Source organism: Schistocerca cancellata, chromosome 2 (genome assembly GCF_023864275.1).
Source record: "Schistocerca cancellata isolate TAMUIC-IGC-003103 chromosome 2, iqSchCanc2.1, whole genome shotgun sequence".
Lineage (NCBI taxonomy): Eukaryota > Metazoa > Arthropoda > Insecta > Orthoptera > Acrididae > Schistocerca > Schistocerca cancellata.
In genome coordinates, this window is record NC_064627.1 from 548324368 (window position 1) to 548351119 (window position 26752).

The 26752-nt window shown below is 39.5% G+C and overlaps 1 protein-coding gene across 1 annotated transcript in view; it reads right to left on the minus strand.

Moving 5' to 3' along the window:
- Positions 1 to 11803: 11803 nt before the first annotated feature.
- Positions 11804 to 26752, minus strand: part of LOC126162130 (mitochondrial dicarboxylate carrier-like) — a 70318-nt gene continuing 55369 nt past the window's right edge. Inside the window, exons 7-9 of the mRNA XM_049918424.1 lie at positions 23206 to 23262; positions 19249 to 19376; positions 11804 to 12186 (exon numbers count right to left, since the gene is read on the minus strand). Of these exons, the coding sequence (XP_049774381.1) occupies positions 19269 to 19376; positions 23206 to 23262 (165 nt within the window). The 3' untranslated portion in view covers positions 11804 to 12186; positions 19249 to 19268. The remainder of the gene's footprint in view (positions 12187 to 19248; positions 19377 to 23205; positions 23263 to 26752) is intronic.

Consider the following 26752-nt stretch of genomic DNA (forward strand, 5'->3'; position numbering starts at 1 on the left):
CTGGTGTGTTGTTTTTCTACAGTGACTGTTTTGTTCCACAGTTTGTCATCTGCAACCACTTACACCTTAAAGTAGATAAATTGTTTAAGCCAAAATTACGATTTGAAAAATTGTTATTTCTATGCCTGAAACTGTAATTACGATTTAAAAACTAATGATTACATGTATACAAGCAGTAAAGAACATTCTTCATCTTTAAAAGATAACAAATAAAAGCCCACTGAAGATGATGCAACTGCAGTGAAACATGTTTGGGTTACAAAACAAAATTGCGTTTTGCTAAAGGCAGACCCTGTCCAAAAACATACGTATTGTTAAAGCAAACATGGAAGAAAAGAGCTTCAACCCCAAGGTAATTAAGTTATCATAACTATCATCAACTAAACAACAGTGGCTGACACTGAATAAATATTTTTATTCAGTGTTTAGTGTCCCCACCAGTGGACATTGTGATGGAGGTAGATGAGCTGGCCTGGGTAGCATCACAGAATAGTGCAGAAATCTGCTGTTCAGGGTGCATGCAGCATGTAATATGTGCAGACTGCTGGTGTAGATGTTTACATGTGGTAGTCAGTAAGCCGAGCAGGCCAGTGCTTGTGCCGATTTCAACTACAGTAGATCTCACCTTGCATATCATATCGAGTGTTGTTGCTGAGCTGACAAGCCACCTGTACCAGCCGGCTGCTGATTTATCACTGTGTGCATCTCCATGAGGGTTCCGACTTTCAGCTTCCCGCAGGCTGACTCAAACACAGCAAGTTTTTGTTTTTTCTCACAGGGTTCTGTTCCCTGGTTATTATCAAACCCCACTGGCCCAAGAAGTTCCCATGACAACATCGTAAAACAGCAACATTGTCATGCCAGTGCAAATACTAAAGTTGCGATGAAGCATGTTCTTACATGTGCAACAATCCAATTTTTTATTTCCCTTTTCCTAGTGTTAATTTTGGGCCACCATGGATCCAGAATTTCTGTAATGCTGGCAAGAACAGTTGCCCCTACAAAAGGAACAGCAGCAACAGGAGCAGATGTAGGTGCTGATGAACCAGAATGCACAGTTCCTTCATGCCCTTCCCCGCCAGCTGTGGGCCATGTGCCCATCGTGCAGTTTAGTTCTCCACCCCTGAAATTGTTTGCCAGATTCGAACAATCTATGGAAAGATAGTAGAATTACCTGTGTCAGTTCTTGCTGCAACACTAGGTAAAGTGTATTGTCAATTCAGCTGATAAAGCCGCCTTATTGTTGTCCAGCAGCACAGATTTATAAAAAGTTGTCAAAAATGTGCACTCCTCCATTGAGTCCATGAAATTCCCTGTGATGAGCTTTGTCAGTTGCTGACACAGTATTTCAGACACCAAGGCTATGTGATGGCAGCAGAGTTACAGTTTAACCAGCACCACAAGCACCCTAGGCAGTCATCTGCTTATGGATCGCCAATTTGTATGGTCTCTTGCAAATTGTCATTTTGAGTGTCCCAAATGTACTGCCTCTTACGCAGACTCTCTAATTTGGAATCCAACTGTACAGTTAGTGCCTGATCCTGAGGCTCAGACTAGAGCATTGACCCTGGCCAACCTTTCTTTCGATGATGTTCATAGACAGCTGACTCGTATGAGCAGATGGCAGCAGCTGATAATTAGCAGGTGGTTCAATTAGGCATGCATGGTAGACAGTTCCCAGTGCTGCACAGGGGAACCCTAGGTCACCTTGCCTCCCACCGAGTCACTGTGTAATTAAACCATTTACAATTCCAGCACAGTGGTGTTGCGATGCTGTCCATCGTCACCTGCGCTGGGCTCAGCATCTTCACGTCAGTTGCAGCATCGTAATTCCCACCTGCAGTGATTGTCATGTCCTCAGCATCATTCTACCTTCTTCTGGTTGTTCTGTGAGCCTGGACTCCTGTTCTGATTGTCATCTGTTGCATATTCGTGAAGACTGCCTGAAACATGTGGGGTATGCTGTTGGATCTGCCATTTGGCAACTGTTTGTGACAGTCAAAAGAGCTTGATGGAGTGTGGAGCTGTCCCAGTTGCCCCAGTGGATTTTGCTGATATTGTTTGTGGAGGGGCAGCTGGTCAAATTTCAAGTCAACACAGGGGCAATGATTAGGCTCATTAATTTAGAAATGTACAGGCTCTTGTGATGCTCAGGGTTGCACCAGCCACTGAGTCAGGTTGTGCATTCCTTTGCAGCGCAATTCTCTGTCTCTAAACATTATAAGAATGTAGAACAGGAACTTACAATGTTAGCAGCCAATTCACTGTTGGCTCAAAATATTTTTGAACTAGACGTCTTGTCCGGTTTCAGCTCCCAGATTGTTGATGAAGTGCATTAAGTGTTTCAGTCCATTCATTTTCATGCTTTGGACTTCATACTGTGGTCATACAGCCCATAGTTTAAGAACAGTTTAGGCCAGGCTGAAAATTTTGAGGCACGTTTCTTTTAAGCCACTGCCGGTACATAAATTTTGTCATCCCCACCTCACACCCTTTGTGGCAATTTTAAACAGATGGTCAGCAAGTAGTATATCACAGATTTGTATCTAATTCCATGCCAGAAAAGCTGTTGGAAATTTGTAAGGGGCAAGTATTTTTCATGCATCAACTTCCACACCTACCTGCAGTTGCCACTGGACACAGTCTGTCAAACTTTTTTGGCCATCTACACTCCACTTTTGGCTTTACCAGCTTAATCACTTGCCTTATGTGTCTGTTCCAGGAATTTATCAATGGTATTTGGAGTAGTTGATTCAGGACACTCCTGTTGCATGAATTATCTTGATGATATCTGGATAATGCGCCTTACCAGAGAGGAGCATTTACGAAACCTTCAGTCAGTTTTCCAACACATCCTGGAGAATGGCCTTTGTTGCATTTTTTTTACCCATAGGTGGTTTTTTTGACACGCTTAGCAAAGATGGCTTCATCCCAGAGGACGACCACATCAAAGCTATAACCAAACTGCCAGTGCCCAAGAACATGAATGGGGTCCAGTCTTTTTTGGGTAACAGTTTGTATTATTCCCCCCCCCCCCCCCCCTCACGCCATGCATATGTTACATCTTGTTAACCATCTTCACCAGCAGAGCATTTAGTTTGTCTGACACGTGGTGCCAATGAGATTCTCAGTCCTTCAAGGAATGTTTGTGCTCTGCTCTGGCTTCTTTTACACCTCATAAACCTTTAACTCTGGCCTCTGGCATGTCCCAGTATGACATTGGTGCAGTCCCGTCCTGTTGGACCCCGGATGGCAATGAACAGCTTATCACCTACACATTGAAGGTGCTTTTTGCCACACAGTGCAATTATTCAAAAGAGGAAAAGGAGGTGCTAGCTATTATTTTAGGAGTTAAAAAGTTTCATGTTTCCTTGTATGGAGCGAGGTTCCTCCTCATCACCGACGACAAGCCACTGGTTTCCTTTTGCCTAATAGGACTGTCCGCCAACTGCAGACGTGTGGTGTCTTTCTCGGTAACTGTTGCTAAGACACTCGTTATTGCTCCACCGGCCAGCAAGCCAATGCTGATGAACTATAGTGGCTACCAGTGGGGCCCGATCTAGAGTTTGATTGACAGGAGCCTCTCATGTTTGCGTTGGATGCTGCCTTGCAGGAAACTGAAAAATTGTTTTGGTGGTCCAGATGGTTTACCAGAGCATGTCTCTTCAGGTATGGACTTAGCTTGGTGTAGGGTTTTTCTCCTACCTGGTCGACTCTACACTGTCTGAGGGGTTCTCCTGCTTGCCACAGAGGAACTATGCTGTTGAGTAGTCATTCCCAATGTTGCCCCCACACATACTCCAGTTGCTGTATGCCTCGCACTGGTGTAGGACTCGCACGAAGGCATTGGCGTGATGTCATGTCTGCTGGCCTGCAACCAATCATGACATCGAACATCTGACATCTGGCACAGAACTAGGTTGCACCATTGCACCAGTTTTCTCCTTGGCCAGTCCTGGAGCACCCTTGGGGCAGGATGCATGTTTCAGAAGTATGTTTTTGGGCAGCATATGGTTGTTGGCAATCAACATGTTGTCTAATTTCCAATACATAGCCAAGCTGTCCTCTATGTTGCTGCCTGCCCCTGTCAGTTATTTTTAAGACTGAGGAACCTCCAAGACCATTGTGTTGAATAACAGTAGGAAATCTGTGTTGCGAGACTTTTTCATTTGTAATGTTATCTGTCATCTGACTACTGTCCCATTTCAACCAGCTTCTACCACAGAGGTGGAGTGCTTTGTGCGTACATTCAAGATCAGAATGAATACATCAGTGTGTGCCTCTTCTCGCAAAGATGCAATGTCAAGTTTTCTGCCTGTGTATCAGGTACCAGGTGACACTGGTTGATGGATGCAACCCAACAGAACATTTTTCTGGGAGTCATTGGGGGAGAGGGGCTCCTGGATTTGTTATTTGTTGGATCCTGAGTCACATGCCATGGACCAACCCTACCCCACCGTGTTTTCCTCCTGAGCTGCTGTTTGGGCCCAGTCCTTCAGACAGTTGCATGGGTGGCTGCCAGCTTTTCACAAAGGTTGACAGTTGTTTGAGGTGGACTTCAGCAGGGAGCAGCTGACACCTCATGCAAATCAGTTGCACCCACATCTTTTTGAGACATCATCACCACAGTCTTCTGGTCCATCAGGTGGCAGGGTTGGTCAACGCTGTTGTTTTGGGTGTGGGCTCCCACTTATAGCATGCTTCCCCATTGCCACACCCTCCTCTGTCCTCCCAATGCATGCAGCCTCAGGCCCCAATGAGGCTTCCACCTGTGCCTCCGGATGTTTAGCTCATGCATTCTGATCCATCCTCCTCCCCCTTCTTTGCCTCCTTACCACCACGTTGCTGCAGGTGGCCGCACCTCCAATGCTGCTGGTGGACCCCTGGAGCTTCAGCCTCTGCACCCTTAATATGGAACCAGTGGTGCTGGCTTTGCCTCTTTTTATGGTTGATCCACTGCCGGGTTCTCTGGCAGCCTCTATGATTGCAGCACAAACCTGCCCATTTTCAGCTCTATGTGGCTTCTCAGGAGGGGAAAGGATTTAGTATCCCCATCAGTAGGCATCGCGTTGGAGGCAGATGAGATGGCCTGGGTAGCACCACGGAATAGTGCAGAAACCTGCCATGGAGCACACATGTGACATGTAGCATGGGCAGCCCGCTGACAGAGATGTTTCCCTGCAGGTGGTAATAAGATGAATAGGCCAGTGCTTATGGTGAGTTCAACTACAGTGGACCTCACCCTGCACATTGTTCTGAGTGTTATTGCTGAGTGCTCAGTCCACAGCTGATCACGTGAGTTGTATGCTGTGTTATACCCATGCATGCCTCTATGAGGGACTGGACTTTCTGCTTCTCATAGACTGACCCACATGATGAGTTTTTGTTTCCTCGCATGGGGTTCTGTTCCCCGGTTGTTATCGAGCCATCTGTGAAGTATCCATGCTGATATTGTTGAGTAACAGCATTGTCACACAAGTGCAAATGCTAAACAGTGTAATATTGTTTTTATACTATATGATATGTCTTAATCAGCATCACGTATTACGCAGCTCTATTGCCAGAAACAAATGTTTACATGCATACTCATGCAGCTTCTCGTAGCAGAAATACATATGTACCCTGAGGTGTGCCATATTTTTTACTGCCATGGTCATTTATAAGGTGCAAGTTAGAATGAAGAGCTGTCTATATTGCCAATGACCAATATCCTATATCAGAACTCTATGGAAAGTAACATGTAATATAATTAAGTGTACCAGTTAGTAAACATTATAGTGGATTGGAGGAAAGGTCGGGTGGACAAAAATGTTGACATCAAGCATTGTGATTTGATTAATATTTCTACATTACTGAGGCTCATATTGAAAGAGAGTTTTACTGTGTTTGGTACCAAAGCAATACTTGTGAAAAAAGTATCAGACAGTTGCAAGAATTTTAATCCTTTTAAAATGTAAGATGTAAGTGTTTTCAATGAAACACTGAAGAATAGTGAAGTTCCTACTATTGTAGATTTCTTTGCAGCATTGTGTAACCCTTGTGAATGTTACTACCCTGTATTGATCAGTCATTGCTGAGATAAAGGTAAAAGTAGTTCTAGTGTAGCTAGATATTGATGAACAAACAGATCTGGCATTGCCTTATTATGTTTATTGAGTCCCTGTGCTTGTAGCAATGAATGATGACAAGGAAGAAGATTGATTAATTGGCCTGCAAGATGCTCACAAGTTAAAAAAGTTGGTTGATAATATATGTGGAAGTAGTGAGGCAACTTCGGCAAAAGCATCAAGTAATTTACAACATTATAAACATCTTACTGCGATAACTGTTCTCAGAATATAATTTCAATTAGTTCAATAATATTCTGTATATGATATTCTGCATCAAACATAATACAGATATGAACATAATCAAACCACTTCTTCCCAGAGAACAGAGTTCTATAGGCTTATACAGAATAGCAAATGGTGTTCACTCTTGTGCAATTAATAGCCACTTCAATAAGAGTATAGTAAAGGTTGTAGGTTGGGATTTAGAGTATTGTGTAAGTCATTAAAAGGTATCTAAATGATTAATGGAAAATCTCATATAAAGATGTGAAACAAATACTAACAAAGAGATAGAGGGGCTGGCCAGTACTTACCTCAGCTCAGTACAGCCAATAGATACACATAAAACAGAACCGAAAATTTACGTTCCTAGCTTTCGGAACAAATGTTCCTTCATCGGGGAGGAGAGAGGGGAAAGAAAGGGAAGAAGGGAAAGGAGATTCAGTTACTCACAACCCAGGTTATGAAGCAACAGGGAAAGGAAAATAGGGAGGGTAGCAGGGATGGAGGCATGGTTGTCAGAGGGAAGCCAAAGATATTCTACTGTAAGTACTGTGCCAGCTTCAAACCAAAGAGGATGCATACAGAAGTAAAGAGGTATATAGTCTAAAGATAAAAACAACTATGTAGGATGAAAAGATGCGTGAATGGCTAAAGAGGAAAGGGAAAGAGAATAAGACTGAAGAGTAAATGGGAGTGAGGTTGTTTAACGTAGGTTCAGTCCAGGGGGATGGCGGAGGACACAGACGAACTGTCCGCCTAGGAGATGCCCAACACCCAGTAGCGGAGCATGCCCTCCAGCATAATTATAGGGACCTAGGAACCTGCTACACCGTATGTGCCATTTGGCTTCTCCCACCCAACACCAGTCCCTCTGAACTGCGGAGATGGGAACTTGCACTCCAACACATCCTTTCATCCCGCCATCCCCCTGGACTGAACCTACGTTAAACAACCTCACTCCCATTTACTCTTCAGTCTTCTCCTCTTTCCCTATCCTCTTAGCCATTCACGCATCTTTTCATCCTACATAGTTGTGTTTATACTATATACCTCTTTACTTCTGTATGCATCCTCTTTCGTTTGAAGCTAGCACAGTACTTACAGTAGAATATCTTTGGCTTCCCTCTGACAACCATGCCTCCATCCCTGCTACCCTCCCTATTTTCCTTTCCCTGTTGCTTCATAACCTGGGTTGTGAGTAACTGAATCTCCTTTCCCTTCTTCCCTTTCTTTCCCCTCTCTCCTCCCCGATGAAGGAACATTTGTTCCGAAAGCTAGGAACGTAAATTTTCGGTTCTGTTTTATGTGTATCTATCGGCTGTACTGAGCTGAGGTAAGTACTGGCCAGCCCCTCTATCTCTTTGTTAGTATTTGTTTCATTAAAAGGTATAAATGTTTTGATGACATTTGTGTGATTTTTGGAATGATGGCAGTCTAAATTACATACACATATGACAAAAAGTGTTGCAACACCTCAGTTCCAACAGTTCGAAGTTCCAAGAGTTCCAGAGTTTGTACAGAAAATTGGAATAGAGATCAACATAAACATCATTTACACCCTTTTTATTGCTCATGAAAACAACACATTGCATGTTGTACCACCATACAGCGTGACCTTCAGAGGTGGTGGTCCAAATTTCTGTACACACCAGTACCTCTAATACCCAGTAGCACGTCCTCTTGCACTGATGAATGCCTGTATTTGTTGTGGCATACTACACACGAGTTCATTAAGGCACTGTTGGTCCAGATTGCCCCACTCCTCAACGGCGATTCGGCATAGATCCATGAGTGGTTGTTGGATCACGTCATCCATACACAGCCCTTTTCAATCTATCCCAGACATGTTCAATAGGGTTCATGTCTGCAGAACAAGCTGGCCCTCTACTCGAGTGATGTTGTCCTGAAGGAAGTCATTCACAAGATGTGCACGATGGGGGCGCGAATTGTCATCCATGAAGACAAATGCCTCACCAATATGCTGCCGATATGGTTGCACTATCAGTCAGAGGATGGCATTCACGTATTGTACAGCCATTACAGTTCCTTCCACGACAACCAGCAGCGTACGTCGACCCCACATAATGCCACCCCAAAACAGCAGTGAACCTCCACCATCTTGCACTTGCAGTGTGTCTAAGGCGTTCAGCCTGACCACGTTGCCTCCAAACACATCTCCAATGATTGCGTGGTTAAAGGCATATGCAACACTCATTGGTGAAGAAAATGTGATGCCAATCCTGAGCAGTCTATTCGGCATGTTGTTGGGCCCATCTGTACCGCTGTGCATGGTGTTGTGGTTGCAAAGATGGACCTCGCCATGGATGTCGGGAGTGAAGATGTGCATCATGCAGCATATTGCACACAGTTTGATTCTTAACACAACTTCCTGTGGCGGCACGAAAATCATTATTCAACATGGTGGCATTGCTGACAGGGCTCATCTGAACCATAATCCATAGGTAGTGGTCATCCACTGCAGTAGTAGCCCTTGGGCAGCCTGAGCGAGGCATGTCATATTCAGGAGTTCCTGTCTCTCTGTATATCATCCACGTCACTCTGAGACACCTGGACACTTCCCTTGTCGAGAGCCCTTCCTGGCAAAAAGTAACAATGCAGATGCTATCGAACTGCGGTATTGACGGTCTAGGCATGGTTGAAATACAGGCAACATGAGCTGTCTTCCCCCTTCCTGGTGGAATGACTGGAACTGACTGGCTGTTGGACCCCCTCTGTCTCATAGGCACTGCTCATGCATGATTGTTTACATCTTTGGGCAGGTTTAGTGGAATCTCTGAACAGTCAACATCTATCTTCAGGAGTTCTGGGAACGGGGTGATGCACAACTTTTTTTGATGTGTGTATAATATTTAGATCATGTATTGTACTGCACACATAACTTAATGAAATTAACTCATCCTTTATGATAATCCGGAGAAACTTATCTTTTACAAATGAAATAACTTTCTGTGGAAAATTGCTGTCATTTGCTAATCAACAGGAGTCAGCTAATCTGTGAGTGACATAAAATATTTAATTAGAATTTTTCCATTATTATATAGAAATAGAGAACGATTAGGACATTATGAGGTTAGTCAAATTATAGGACAAAAAGACTCAACCAAAAATATTTGTTTTAAAACAATAAATGAAAATTAATTGCTACAATAATAGTACGTTACGTGACTTATTTATTTTCTTTGTTCTCGCAGCAACACTGCCAGACACATGCATGTAAAGCTGCAGTTCTTAAGTAGAGCTCAGTGCGAGCAGTTCCAAGATGGAGCTCTTTTCGTACAGAGCTTATAGAGAGACAATTGTAGAAATTGTTTGAACTGAAAATATGAAATCATTCAAGCGCAAGATAATTCAATGAATTTTACATAAACAATGGGAATCAAAGTGGAAAATGTAATACATGGAAGATATGTACAGTTCTGGCTTTGAATTTCAACACTATAATGGTAACCCAATTCCATGTATTTCACTTCTTCCTTGCATGTTCCTGGCACTGACAAGAAGAGATTTGAAAGTAAACTACAAGACTGCAGTTACACCAATTAGATAAACCATTTGAAAACAATTGCAAGTGACACCTTTCTAGTTTAAAAAAGTGAAAAGTATTGGCAAGTTACATATATGTATAAGTGCGACATGTCTTCTTACTATGTTCCTCAAATCATTTGGAAGACTGTTCTCAATAATAGGCCTTGTAAAATCAGGGGATCAGAAGGGGCAATGTATCTGGTTCTCATTATTCAGCTTGTTGCAGTTTACACCAGTCTCTTTCCTATTGGCCTTTTAAAATCAGAGGAGCAGAAGGGGCAATGTATCTGGTTCTCATTATTCAGTTTGTTGCAGTTTACACCAGTCTCTTTACTACTGGTATTTCCTACATCTCATCCACCCCTTTCATATATAAATTCTTAATTACTTTTATTTCTTCACCGTGCTAACTGTGACTGTCTCGTCTAATGTTTTATTATTAGTTTCTTTGTTTTTATACATATTTTATTGCATTTTGCTTCTCACTTCTGATCACATTCACATTTGTCCCCCCTTTATTTAGCACTGTTTTCATTTGCACTCACTGATCTCTTTTGATTTTAGTTTTGGTCTATTTCTCATCTGTTACCAACATCTTGGTGGTATTAGAACTCTGATACTATAGTTTCATCTACTGATCCCTTCTTGCTTCTGAATTATTTTGAATATCTTATTTATGGTATGTTGTGACTTGTACTTCTGATCAGCATCTGTATGTCCAGCATTTTCTTTCTTGTAAGATTATTAATGTTCCTTTCTTTATTATGTTCTTTATGATGCAAGAGTTTTTAAAATTTCAAAAATTGTGTTTGTGTGCTTATCCAGCAACCATTGATAACATTTCAGCAGCTGATAAATAGATACTGCTCTTACAATGCAAAAAAGTAAATACTTTTGTTTTAATTTTGGTAACATGTCACTACTATTAATATTGTCATTACTTTGGCTGAATCAGTAGTATGAAAATTGCTAAAGGAAATATTCCAATTTTTTTTTTTTTTTTTTTTTTTTTTTTTTTTTTTTTTACATCAGGTAATATCTTCTGTAATACATGCATTATATACTGACAATCTCCACTTATAAAATTAAAAAAGTTATACTGACTGTAGCATCTGCTTAGAATATTCTTTATTTATGTATTAACAAATATACCACTAAGCAAGTACACATTAAATGATCAGCAATAGACTTCAGAGGAACTCGCATTATCAGTGTAGTAACATTAACAGAGGAATAGAGGCCATTTGTCATTTTTACCATTGTATTAGACAAAGACATTGCCCACAAATAAAACATGTTAAAACAATGATTGTTTTGGATTCTTATAGTCCTAAATCAATTATGAAACATTTAAGGGTCAACAATACAATATCATGTATTTACTCAAGTGTCAAGACATCAACAATCAGAATAATATGAGTAGTAATTTATACAAAGTAACAATTTTAAGTGTGATTCTTGCTCAGAAGGAAAACACAATGTCCACTATACTCATAATTTCATTATTCTATAGCAAAACATAACATAAAAAATCAAAAGACACTCAAATCTAATGAATAGGAAAAACTGTTCAAACTAAAAGTAATTATGCACCATCTAAATAGAAAGTGAAAACTTCACATTTTGAGTAAAATGCTTTTTTATGTGAAACAGACAGATACAAATGCGTTCATAGCCTAATATCAGCATATTGGCTTCACTTTTTATGTTTCCTTTACATTACTTCAAATTAGTGAGTGGTTGCTTCCTTTGATAAGCTCCTAAACTTCCTCTTCCTTCATTATATAAGAAAGGAACTAACAACCTGTTTTTTATTGCCTTACCATCAACAGAACACAAAATAAAATGAATCTCATCATATGTCAGGCACAACAACATTATAAAAATGCAAAACTTTTAGTAGGTGCTTGGGATGTCAATCAGTAGATGCTTCAAATTTTTATTTTACTTAAGTCATATTGAAATCAGTATACAACTCTATTGCAAACAGTTAATCCCATGTGAGTCATACAAAAGTGCAAGTGTGGATATCAAAATATGGCCCTCATTAGGAACTGCTGCAATGAATTTAATCAAATAAAACACATTATACTTCAAACTAATAGTATTTTTACTGCTACATTTATCATCAATTTCATACACTAGATAAATTCACAAGCCTTGTTTAGTAATTTATCCAAACTATAAATCACGTCATCACAGTCACACAAGCAAATGAAATACTCTACAAATGCTGCTTCATACCATTAGTGTGCTAGGGCTTCTCCCAGATGAAGAAATGTCTACAACTACAATCCTTTTGCAGAACCTGAAGAAATGGGTGAAAAAGAGAACAAAGAGCTCAATAACTGAATCATTGAGAATCAGAATACAGGAAACTAAAATCAAACTTTAAGCATATATAATTTACAAACAAGTCACAAAGAAAATAAACTTAGTTACAAGTTGCTTAAACCTCAAACAATGATGTAAAAAGTGTGTAACTTCAAAAAGTAGGGCTGTATCACCCTTTCACATAAAGAAGACAGAGAATATAAAACATTCATTTTTAATCTTGCAAGATAATTCAAGTAATCATTCCAAGATGATATAAATTATAACCACAGGAATAACTCTAATAGATGATAATGGGATCATATCATAACTAAAATATAAAGGTATAATAGAGGGAAACATTCCACGTGGGAAAAATATATCTAAAAAGAAAGTTTGTGTTTGTTTGTGTGTCTATCGACCTGCCAGCGCTTTTGTTTGGTAAGTCTCATCATCTTTCTTTTTAGATATACTAAAATATAAAGGCATTCACAACCAAGTGGACTTACAACAAATATGAGTATTATGAAGACATTATAGTTAATTTAAGCACAAAAGAACACAAGACAGAGAATACATACAATGTCTTCTGAAAAGAGTGACTGACAGGAATGAAGATTCAAAGTCTACCTTCTTTTCAGTAATGAGGTCATTAGATGGCTCTAGTGCACTCGACATGGAAAAGGAAACTGACCATGGCTATGTTGCACATCTGGGAGATCAGCCAGTGGTAACTGTGTCCAGTGATAGTAAGCATGAAGTTGCGGAGTTGAGGGCTGGACAGTATTGTTTTACTGTACACTCTTAACGGATTATCAGTGAACACTATTCAAACAGGGTGGACTTGAATAACATATTTTTTTTACAAGCACAGAGTGCTGCGGCCTAAACTTCCTATTACTAACTCACAATTTTGAGCAAAATGTTTATCATTCGATTTTTACACTTACATCATTAGTTGATTATATACTTAATTTTTTCCCCTCCCACAATACCTTATCAACATGGTCTATCAATGATTAGTCTCCAATTCACACTTAAGAGTTCGCCATAGTGCATAGAACCACTTTCAAAATATTTCTCTACTCTACTAGCTTGACACATTCCACATCATAACACTATCACGAATTTGATCTATGGAACAAGTAACTACGTAACCAACTATTTCACTCTCAAACGGCAAGTGCAAAAGATGAGCACCTGAATTTTTCATGTGAGCTTTTATTTCTGTTATTTTATCATAATGGTAGTTCCTCTCTAAGTAGGTAAAAGTCAAAAGTAAGTTTATGACTGAAATTTTGAGAAAAGATCTCACAGCAACAAAAAACAGCTTTGTATTAATAACTGCACCCAAACTAGCTTATCATATTTGTGAAGTCCTTTCCCTTATTTTGAGAAGATACAAAACAAGCTGCCCACTTTGAACTTCTTTATATGTTCTGTCAATCTTATCTTGGATGGGTCCCTTACAACACAGCAATACACAAGAGAAGTATAGATAACCATAGGGTAAGAAGTCGAAAATATGTTGTACTTTCAAATTGTTCTGTCAATTAAACCTTTGGTTCACCTCCCCCCCCCCCCCCCCCAACATTTTTTACATGATGGTTCCAATTTAAGTTGTTTGTAAATGTAGTGCATCAAAATTCAATTGTGACGCAACTTTTAAATTTGTGTTACTTTTCATGTAAACCAAAATTTAAAAGAATTTCTTTAGTACTCACCTGGAAAGCCTCACAATTTTCATTGCTGGAGGACAATTGCCACTTTTTGCACCAAGCAGATATCTTTTCTAAATCATTCTGTAACTTATTTTCTGATGACTTTACTAGATGTTCAATGACAGCATCATTTGCAAACCGTCTAAGAGAGCTGCTCAGATTGTCTCCTAAACTGTTTATGTAGATTAAGAACAGCAGGTGGCCTATAATGCCAGATATAATTTCAATTTCACTAGATGATTTCCCCTCTATTAATGCAAACTGTGACCTTTCTGACATGGTATCACAGATCCCCTTACACTGCTGAGAAAGTACTCCATAGCCCTACAATTTGATTAGAAGCTGCTTGAGAGGAACAGTGTTGAAAGCCTTCTGGAAATCTACAAATATGGCATCAACTTGAAATCCCTGTTGATAACATTCTTAACTACCTGCAATGACATAAAATCATTCATGGAGCCTGTCCATGATTTTGTAACTGTGGTACCAAAATTGGTTGCCATTTGGGGGAGACACAAATCCATGGCCGGCTTCCATGAATGACTTCCGCAATGTGTCATCAAAATTGGCTCTCATTTTACTAGTGTTACATTTGAAAGTCATTAAGTAACTGCATCACACATGCCTCAGTTTTTCATATCATATCACTTGTTTCACCTGAAATCTGTTGCGTTTCTGATTGTGGGAGTGATATCCCCAAATGTGAAGATTATTTCTGCCACACCCTGTGCTGGTATATTTACTTCAAAGAAAGAAATAAGTTTAGTAAAATTATCAGAAATATAGACTCTACACACAATCCTAACTCAGATACCTAAAACATTTTCTGTAATGAGAAGCAAGCAATCTAATCAAAGGAAAGAAAAATAACAAGTTGAAAATAAAAACTAAAACACTATCAAAAATAAATATAGGCCCATGAAGTTGTGCTGAAAAGTAATGCCCTCAAATTTTTTATTTTATTTTATCAATATGGTAGAAGTATTACATGTCATACATGTTATTCAGTCAATTTCCCCACTTCCCTGGCAAGTTGAAACCCTCTGCCATTAGAGAGCTCTGAATTGTAGTGTGTAACATGCCAATGTGTAACATAACTATGTCAGTGCACAAGAAACAGTGTGCTGTAACCAAGTTTATAATCACAGAAATGATATCTGCAATTGAAATGCACAGAAAAATGAAAGCTGTGTATGGTGTTGAATGCATCATCATCTGTAATGTGTGATACTTGGTTCATGCTCATAATGGAGGAAATAGTGGTATGGTGGTGCTAACCTCAACATGTTTGAAGGAGCTCAGAGTGGCAGGCTGTGAACAAATGTCGACAAGATTCATCCGAATCGAGTTACGAACACATCAGATAGCACAGACACAGTTCTCAGGTAAGTGCGGAATATCTCAAGAATGTGTACAGGTCATCATTGCACACCTGTGGCAAAGAAAACTGTGTGTGGGGTGGGTGTCTCAAATATTCACCCCTGACATCAAACAGTGGAGGCTGGACTTCTGTCAACAATTTCTTTTGCCTTCTCAGTGTGTGGGTAATGGGTTCCCTGACAACACTGCGATAGATGATGAAACCTAGGGTCACCATTTTAAACCTAAAAGAAAAGAGCCTTAGTGGAGTTCTGCCACAAAGGATCACTGGTGCCAAAAAAGTTCAAGATCATGCCATCACCAGGCAAAGCCACACAACAGTGTTCTGGCATGTTGACGGTGTGGTGCATTTGGAATTCATGCCTAAAGGCAACACTATAAACCTGCACTGTGAGACCCTCAGAAAACTGAAAGCATGAATTCGAAGAGTTGGCTCACACATGAAGCACCTTCTCCTTCAGCCTCACAATACAACACCGCACAAGAGCACTGTGACAATCCGACGCCTTAGGATCACTGTCATTGATTATCCTTCATACTGTTTGTACGTGGGCCCATCTGATCTTCATCTGTTTCCAAAACTTAAAGAACATCTTCGAGGACTTTACTTTGATAGTGATTAAGTGGTGCAACCAGAGGTGAGGATGTGGCTCCATCAACAAGCAAAACAATCTACAGTTACAGTATCAACAAACTAGTCTCTTGGGAAAAATGTGTTCGTCACCAGGGTGACTATGTTGAGAAATAAATATGCAGACATGAAAAATAAAGGTGTATAATGTTAGTGAAAAGTTAGTTTTATTATTTTTACATTTTATTTGTGGCTGTAATTTTCAGCAACTGTAGTATTATTTTTCAGGATAAATTTCAGTCATCAGCTACAAATAAATGTTGTTATCTTTACTGGTCTCAACAAATTAATTTATCATCTTCAGAAGCTTAGTTTAGCAGTCAGTCAATATCTTCTTCATAGAAGGATAAAATCTGTGGTTCAGTTATTGTAGATTGACAAACAGTGTTTAAAATAATCACACACATTACGTAAATTTCTGAACATACCATGGCATTATCCTTCTATGACGAAGATATTGACTATCTGCTAAAGTAAGCTTCTGAAGATGAAAAATTAATTTGTCAAAACTGGTAAAGATAATATAATTTATTTGCAACTGATGAAAAATTTATCATGAGAAAAAACTGGAAGAGTTTTCACATAAAAAAATTGGAGGCATTACATTTTCTGCATGCCCTCATAGTATGAAAGACAGGATGTGAAGTATAAATGTCAGCAAATAGCAAAAGCAAGGATGCACATACTACCAGTAGAAATCCGAGCACAAGAAAGTGGCTGAAGATGGACTACTTATAGGTTTCACAAATTATGTTAAGTTTCCCACAACTAAATGAGAAGTTAAATACATAATACTTTCCTCTTTGCTGTCTTTGACACTGTCTCCTCTCTTGTGTCTACTTAAGGCCCATAAGAAAGAGCAGAGTTTTTCAAAACATTTTAGATTCGTTTTCACCTGTCAATTTGTGTAGCTTTTGACCACACCACAATTTGTTTAATTTTTGCAGACCTTTTTTTATAGGCCACTGTCATGCTGAACACACAGTCACCTGTGGGGCACTGTTGATGAACAAACAGATCCATCTGAATGGACAGTAGGTCTGTATATCATTCTTCAGGGAGAAACTATATATCACATATCAGGTGCTCCATTGCACTTGATGTGGTGATTCCTTACAAAAATACACTGATGTCACTTGCCTGAGCAGTGCAGTGTTGGAAAGCAATACATACAGTTCATGTCATTTTCATCATACTTGCACCATGTATCAGGATGTACCTTTACGTACCACTACTCATCTGTCCAGATGATCTTTTACCACATTTTAGGTCCCAATGGAGGAGCTCCTCTTTCCCCTTTGATGTACATCACACATTGAGGTGGCTTGACTGTGCACTGGTTAATGTTGTTGACTTGGTAAGTCATTTGCTGCACTGTTGCTAGCTATCCATCATTACAATCCACAACATACAATGGGAGTCCCTACCATCAACACTTAACACAGTGCAGTTGACTCTGGCATCAACTCTTTCTTCCAGATTGCTGTGCTCACAGCACATCCTCGGTATGATGGTGTATGAAAATCCCAATGCATGCATGACACCAAAAGCTGAGTTCTCACATTTCAGGCACCAATAATCTCACGGCAAGCAAAAGCTCTGATATCACACATTGTGCTCATCCTGTGCTCAACTGTAACGTTGACAGCCACTACGAAACTCGACATCATCCCAATCTGGTAACACCCCAAGCTATCCCATCAGAGAGCAGTGGGAAGAACACACTGCCAATAAAGTCTCCGATGAAAAATAACAACAATATTGTATGGAAGCAACTAGAGCAATGATTATGTAAGAATCCTCAATGGTATGAAGTAGCACACCAATGAGCCAAAATAATTACGAACATTGCTTAATAGCTTGTTGCTCCACCTTTAGAATGCAATATAGAAGCAATATTGCATGGTATGGAGTCAACAATTCCTTTTCAGTTTTCCAGATCAGGTAGATTTGATGGCCAAGACATTAATCTGAATTCATATCATGTCCCTCGTACAATTCTGGCCTTGTGACAGGGACAGCTTTCCTGTTAGAAGATGCCATTGCTTTCAGGGAAGATTTCAAGCACAAAGGGATGCAGGAAGCCCACAGTAATGTTCACAGAGTACACAACAGTCAAGGTGCATTCAGTTTCTACAACAGGCTCCTTAGAAGCCCAGGTGACTGTCCCCAATAGCACAGTACTGCCCCCCATCAACTTATGCCCGTGGCATGGTGCATGTTTCAAGCACCAGTTTGGCTGGATTTCACACATTTCCATTGATCCACTGTCCAGTCTCAATACCCTTTGCCACTGCAATCATAATTGCCGATATTGTTGTTTCAACATGAGAACATGTAGGGGTTGTCTACTGTGGAGCTCCATTTTCAACAACATGCACTGAACAGTGTGCTCCGAAATATTTATGCCTGCGCCATAACCATACTCTATTGTCATATCTGCCACAGATTGGCATCTACCGTGCTTCACAGATTGGGCAAGCCTCGGACCACCAAATTCTCTGATGAACTGTGGACATCCAACACCTTGTCACCTATTCATAGCCCTTCAACACAAATGTTCACAAAAGTAACAAGCAAACAGCCAACCAGCTTTTCGATTTATGACATGTTCATTCCCAGGTGCTGGGTCTTATCACATTACATAACTGTAACACTACCAGGTGGCATTCAGTCTCACAATGGACAGGATTCATAATGTTTTGACTCATCATCAGTGTATGTTAAAATGTAAGAAAAAACACAAAATGCAAGAAAAACTTTTTATTATAGATTTTGAAAATACATACACAGGTGCTAGGATGAACATAAATGATGATGATTCAAACAGTACCAGGTTCTAACTACATGTAACATATTGCAGATATGTGGTCATCATCACAAACCATATGTCCACAACTTCTTACATCATTTATATACCAAGATCAGATCATATGAGCCTGATATCTCTAAAGTGGTGTTTTTTTTTTTTTTTTTTTTTTTTTTCAGCATTCATAACTAAATTTCAAGATTAAAAGATATAGACTGAGTGACAATTGTTGTACAACCATAGATGAAGAACCATATATTCTAAAAGCTGATGACAATAAAATGGAGTAATAATTGGACAAACTGAAGTTGGTATAATTAAAACTGCAGTTAGAAAAAGTTACTTCTGGTGACAATTAATCTCAGACTGTGCAAATATCTTGCTTAAAGCTAAATTTGCTGCTTCATGACTGTATCTCTTGTTTCTAAACTTTCCAATTACAATCCACCTCCATCAAAGAACAGATAAAATTCAATGAAAAATTTAATTAACTGAGACTCATGAGTCACTACTTACCTCATTAAATGTAGTTGTTATCATCTATCAGGAGGCACAATTCTGCCGAAATTGAGACGAAGTTGCTCAAAAAAGATAAAAGTCAGTATTGTGTGTGGGGCAAGACGAACAAATCTGAGAATGTAGCCCTGTTGAAGGAAAAGAGTGCAGCACTGAATTAGTTTTCACATTATTAAATTATGCCAACTATCAAAGTTTCACAGAAAGCAACGGCAAATTTTTGTCTTTAAATTATTCAGCTATAGTATTGTTTTAGAGAAATGTGAATGTTATGGTACTGGTGGTGTGACAGATTTTTATTTTTCCTAATGAACAGAACATAGCACTGATTATAAAAAACAGGATCTACAGAATGGGGAGAAACATTTGGCTGGCCACAGGGACTTATACTTAGTTTACTTTTATTCTTTATATACATAAATAATTTTCAGCAACACATTCATGAAGCAAAAATAGTTTCTACAGCTGATAATGTTAACACTATAATTAAGAATTCTGGAAAAAATCATCAGAAAATGTAAATTACATATTCTTGAAAATTATTAATTAATTCTCTGCATATGGCATGTCACCAAAATTTGATAAAAAACTACACACGTGATTTTTTTACTGCTCAGAATCTGACTTTCCACTTGACAGCATTAGGGAAAATCAACAGGTATGGCAGTACGCCATAATTTTCTAATTTTTTGATGGTCACACAGATATTAAGTTCAACTGCAAGTCACGTATTACAGATATTTTCATACATCGTATTCAATTACTTCTATGTTATGGCTAACAGCAATTGTTCTTAATTTATGTCAGACATAAAACTTATTTTATCTAAACTACTGTTTAGAAAAAACAAACACCTTGAATGACTGGAGATAGGACACTCATATTCACAGGATATGTGCATTAGTATGTTCTGCAGAAATTATTAGCGTTTCAGTCAGTTCAGCTTGTGTCCTGTAGTATTAACAGGCAGAGGGCCCACCATAGCCCTGATAACTTGTTCCATGCATCGTGACATCAACGCGTATAAGGTGCGAATGGCATCCTGGGGTGTAGCCATCCACGTGCATTCACTGGTTCAAAAATTCATCTGTGGTGGTTATGCAAATGCAGTCACTGTGATGCCGCTCACCCTGTCTGCAGCGAACCAAATTGCACCATAATTTTCAAACAAACAAAACCTGGATTCATCTGAAAACATTATCTGATGTCATTCCTGTCCCCCTGTGCCATCATTTCATACACCACTGCCATCTAGCTTGTTTCTGCACATTCCTCAAAGCCAGTGGACGACATGATGCTGTAATAAATGGTGACAGACTGACACCCCTGATAGTGTACGATGTTTTCCACTGTTCCACTGTTGTGTCGGGGATGAGGAGGATACAGATCAGTCCTGAAATGCCATTCTGATGAGGTGTCGATCTTCTCGAGGGGCCATTTGGGTGGTGTGACTTGTCGTGTTCTCCTTCCATGAACTATTCTGCACACACCCTTTGCACCGCAAAACACTTAGTTCCACATAAGCAGCAGTTTCCTAGATGGATGCATCACATTCTCTCATGCCAAGAACACGCCCTCTTTCAAAAACGCTGATTTTATGGTACAGTTCGCGCATACATCTGCGATGCATCCTGCATGTCTGCTCAAGTGACAATGATCCATTACACTTCAGTTTATTGTGACATCAAGAGCTGCAGACACATTTTACTTGTAAGTTGTGTTGCCCTGCAATACTGATATTCACCTTGAACCCTGTAGTGATTCAAGAATTTCTGTATAAATTCTAGAACCACTCGCCTTCTATCGCCTCGAACATGCGATATTCTGGATATGAGTGTGGGATGGTAGAATCCTACCTACTGCGCATCACATGTTTGTGCGTGCAGGTTTAAAATCAGTCGGAGGAAGAAAGTAGACACAGCACTTGGACGGCACCGACACGTACCTGTCAGGCAATGCACAGATGTTTTAATGAGTATATAAGGAAGAACCATGGAGTTTATATGGAGCTCTGTGCTTATTGTGTCATTGACTATTGTAATTAAAACAAGAACTGTTGAAAACGTACTCTTGTAGACTCTTGACGCAACCTTGTTAGAGGCAAGACTCATTTTATAATTCATGTTAAGAAAGGTCATGGTATCCAAGACAACTTTCTTTTAACTGTAACTCAATTTGTTTCTAATGTCTGACTGTATGAGACACTTGCAGGAAGTTACATATTCATGTGAATATTTTTACTATCAAATAGTACCATTTCCAAAATCCTGCTGATCATATGCTGACTGCTGCAGTCCTTATACAAATGACAAATTATGTTCTCATGATAACTACTATTACTCTGAGAGAAAAACATAAAACATAGTAAGAAAATCTCCTATAGTTATGGGCCTAGCCATTTAAAGATATGATTCAGATTCAGACTTAATGATCTGAACCCAGTGCTAAAGTATATGATTCTTACATTTCCGAATTCTGAATGCCTTTCTTCTTACCAGTTTCACAGGGTCCTCTAAATGAGCCACCTTCCCAAAACTCAATTTCTTTGATGTCACAATAAAAAGTCTCCAATTTTATAAAATGCATTAGCTACCCACAATATTTCCACTTCAGTAGCTGTTATCCCTTTTCAGAGAAGAGACTCCAATAGAGCCTTGTTACACATGGATGGCTCACCTGCTCTAGAAGCACCCCCCCCCCCCCCCTGCCTCTCTGGCTTCTCAAAATTGATCTTAAAAGTGATTTCCATGCGGTATCTTCCTATTCTTGTGCTTCAACTATTTCCACAAACCTAACATTATCAGTGGAACAGTTCCACCATACTGTTTACCAAGATTATGACCAGGCTTTTCATGCCATGAAATGAGGAATATTCTCATAAAAATACTTCCTACCTCTTCAGTAGTGGTATTCTTTCACCCATCCAACATGCAAAAGTATTATGGTCTATCATTATGGCACTCCTATTTGCAAGTAGTAGCCAAATGGCCTATTTTCACATTAAAGATCCAGATAGAAGACTTCACTGAAGCATCCACCAAGCACATACTAGTCCAGTCCTGTCACTGAAACATCCATCCCGTGAGAGGCAATTTCACCTACAAAAGCGGCCACATTATTCATGACCTTTACTGCAGTTATTGCATAGTTTTTTATATGAACAAGACCCGTCATCGTTGATATGAATGGTTACTGTCTGACCACTCACTGACAGATCACAACATAGTATGCTTCAAGGGCTGTTTCATAAACGATATTACATGGATGCTACATCCCTCTCTTACACAGCAACTTCTTTGAATGTGATGCCAGGAACAAAACTTCCAAGATACCAAATAATCTTGCCCTAGACCACACGCCTTCATCCACACTGATTCCTCACTGAACTCCCCCTCCCCCCATCAGCTCTCTTACTCCCTTGGCTTCCAAGCTAGTGCCCCCCACAATCCCATCTCCTGCAGTTACATGTGCAACATGTTAGTCCCCCTGCCTGCAAGAAGATGATTTTTCTCTGATAGCATGTTTCTATTATCTTCCTCTAACATCTATCCATCTCCTAGCCATTGGCTCTCCATTATCTTCCTCACTCCCATGTCTCTCTCAATGCCCCACAGAAGATAGCAAAATGTTCAGGTCAAGCCACAGTGCCAGGACAATGGAACTGTGTACATCTGTGTGTCTGTATACCATGACATAAAACCAAAATTCAAAATCTGAGCTGCAATGTACCTTGCTTATATGCCTATCCACTACTCAATGGCTCCACTACATAATGAGTGCTTGTCTTTACTCATTCTACTGTTCATAATTAGTGTAACATACTTCCACATCAAAGAACTCTACTCATAATAGGAAAATGGTTATGCAGATAATAATGATATTGGCAGAGTATGTATAGATCAGGCATAATATTGAAGATAGTTTTCCTTCTTGCACAGGAACTTGTCTGATACATACCTTGAAGAAGCCTTGTGGTCCCAACTTAGCTGTGTGCAGAATAATATGCCACATACTCTGAAAAAGTAAGCAAATTCATATGTAAATATCAAATACATATTTAAATATTATCTGGTACTGATTAGAACATCACATTTCATAAGGCAAATTACATTAGGAACTTGCATGAACTTAACAACAAGCTGTAGCAATAGCAGTAGTAGTGGTACTTCATATACTGCACTAAGAAACAGATACGTTATTCTTTCATTCCCTGATTAAGTATTTTTTTTTTCATCTCTGTCTGCTTGCTAGTACTTTCCTTTCCTGTTTGTATAAGGCTGAGATATAAAATACATTATCGTTTGTTTATTCCTCTGTGTTATCTCCACAAACTATTTTTTCTGCACTCCTTAATTCTCTAACATAAGTCAGTGTAAAATATATATTCAATACGCTATAAATTACCAGAGTGAAAAATGTTTTTTCACCTCCTTGCAGTCTTTCTTTCCTCAGTTCTATGCCACCCTCCATCTCCTATATTCCATTTCATTGTGCAGTATGCACAATTCCCTCTGCTTGTAACCAGAATGAGCTGACCAGTGCCACATTCCTAACCAATGCATCTGGTGCCTTTCCCTCCCAGCCATTGGTCACCCTTTCCCTGCCCTCCCTTCCATTCCTCACCACCTTTCTCCCCTCCCCACTCCACTTCACACAACCCACCAAGTGCCAGCACCGTGTATTCAGCTGGGGCGTATGTACGTGCATGCATATGTGCATGCTTGCATGTACATGAAACAGAAGCTAATAGGGAATCATTCAAGCAATGATATGGACCACAAATGGGGAAAGCCACTGCCATAAGCTACTCTGTCAAAGTGTAGATTGTTATGGTCCAGTGCCTGGAAATGAACATCTTGAAAATTGTGACAGTGGTCAGCTGTTTACTTTTGTGAATGTCTATGGAAGGTGGTTGAAGGGTGGTGAAACCACAAGTAGGCAACAAGGTGTTGACTGTACACATCTCTTCAGAGAATGTGATCAGAGGTTTGCAGCCTGTCCACTGCGTAAAGCAGGATAGGCAGCAATCTGTGTCAGATAAGATTATTATTTATTAATTCTTTTAACTCTTTATGTGGAGCATAGGGATGCAACAAAGGATCACGTCTTCCGGTCCTATTCCTTGTTGTTGACCTTCTGCTTCAACTGATCATCTCCATGTCATTTTGGCCTGCCTCGTCTCCATCATCCCTATGGGACCCAATAAAGTGCTTCCTTCACAATATGGCTGTTTCTTTCCCAGAGTATTTAGTTAGAGATGATATTTGGCCACCATATCCTAAGGATGTTTCTCAGACATCAGATGTTGAATGTCTGCAGCTTATGGATTAGCTGATTTGTCATTTTCCATGCTACACATCCATACAGAAGCACAGATTTTATATTACTTTCAAATATCCACAATTTTGTCCTCAATGTTGTTTTCTTCAACCTCCAGATAGAGCAGAGAATTGTAAAAGCACCTTTGGCTTTGTTGATGCAGCTGTTAATGTCTGTTGCACCACCATAAGGTGTAACCATAGTCCCAGGATAACAAAACTTATCCACCTTTTCAATTACCTAGTTCCCAAGCTTAAGCTCTGCAGTGCTGTTATTGTTTGCCCACATGTCTATTGTTTTTTGAGCATTAATTTTCAAACTGACACTCTTCACTGCAGATTTCAGATCGTCTTGCTTCTCTTTCATGTTGTCAACACTGTGCAAAGGTCATCTGCAAAATGTAGGTCTTCTAGATGTGTTCCATTTTATTCCTCTCATTTTATCCATTACTTGCGTCATTACAGTATTCAGTGCTATGTTAAACCCTATCAGTGAGAGCATGCAGCCTTGCTTACCTCCTGTTTTCACTGCTATTGGGTCTGGAAGCAGCCCTTGATGTTGAATCTGGCACATGTAATTTCTTGACAAGAGCAATTATTTTCTTGGGAATTCCAAAAGTTTGCAGTGATGACACAGTACAATTATGGTGCAGGCACAACTGTTTCTCAGCATACTGTCGAGCACAAATTATTGAATATAGAGCTCTACAGCAGACAACCACTAGGTGTTCCTATGCTGACCCATCAACACTGTCAATTATGGGCTCAGAGTAATCAAGAATGGATCATGAACCGATGAAAATATGTTAGTTGGTTGGAGGAATCACATATCTTGCGCTTCATCCAGGTGAATGGCTGCTCGAAGCATGCGTTGAGCCATGAACACAGGCTCGTGGGTGCAGTGTTATGCTATGAAGAAATAAAAAAAAGAAGGAAGATTAAGGTTTAACATCCTGTTGTATGCTATTGGGGGGGGGGGGGGGGGGGCAGTTACCTGAGCTTCCATGGGTTCTGTGTTAGTAACTGAAGGCACCATGACAGCTGTGGACTATGTGAACATTACTGCAGACCACCTGCATCCCTTCATGCTTGATATCTTCCCTAAAAGCAATGAATCTTCCACCAGGTAACCATCTGTGTCACAAGGCTATAATCATGCTACACTGCCTTGAGAAGCATGATAGTGAACTCATGTTGATGTCTTGACCATTAAATTCACCTGATCTGAACATGATGGAATACATCTGGACACTATCAGGTACCAGCTCCATTTATTATTTGTGAACTTAAAGCACATGACTGACTTTTCTGACTGTACTTTGACTGACATTCAACAAAATAATTCCATGAATTTTGGATGCTACTTCAGAAAATCTATCAGTACACAATGCATCACTGACCTGTTTGTGGACTCCTTTATAATAGCTGACAAATAGTTATATATCCAATCTTCTACTTGCGCATATCTGGGCCCATAACCTCATGATAAATTCTTCTTTTAAAGATAAGTAACTATGTCGTCATGTTTAAAGGACTAGATTTTAATGTAACTTATACACTCACAATATGCTTGAACAAGAAACAACAGACAACTGACAGAGCAAAGAGTAATTACTACATACAGTATTTTTTTTAAGTGGAACATATATAAAAGCACCTTCCACAGTGTATAACAACAAAAGAAAGAAAAATAATTAACTCTCAACATAACTCCTGCCAGTGTATTATTTCAGAGAAATGTCTACAATTATATATACCATAAAAAATAAACTGGAAGCAAGAAAGATTAGGGTTCAATGTCCAATCAATAATGAGGTCATTAAAAATAAATTTCAAGCTCGGGATGGACAAATACAGGGTGAATCGCATAAAACTTGCACTGCAAATGCTGTGGAAATTGAAGGTGCTAGTGACATGCGGTTTTCACACAATGGATTGGGAGTCAGGGGCTCATTTTGTTACCCAATAAATTGACTGTAGCAATACTTAGAAAGTCTATTTTTTGTGCAAACATACTTTTTTTCAATGGGACAATGCCTTTTGAAATCAACAAACTAAAAGTAGGGTAAATTAGAATGTCAGCAGTGTTCATTGCAGGATTCTAGTGCAAGTTATTTACAAAAGTTCCTATGTCGACATTTGTGCAACACCTCTGGTGACAATCACGGTTTTCATAATCATATCCA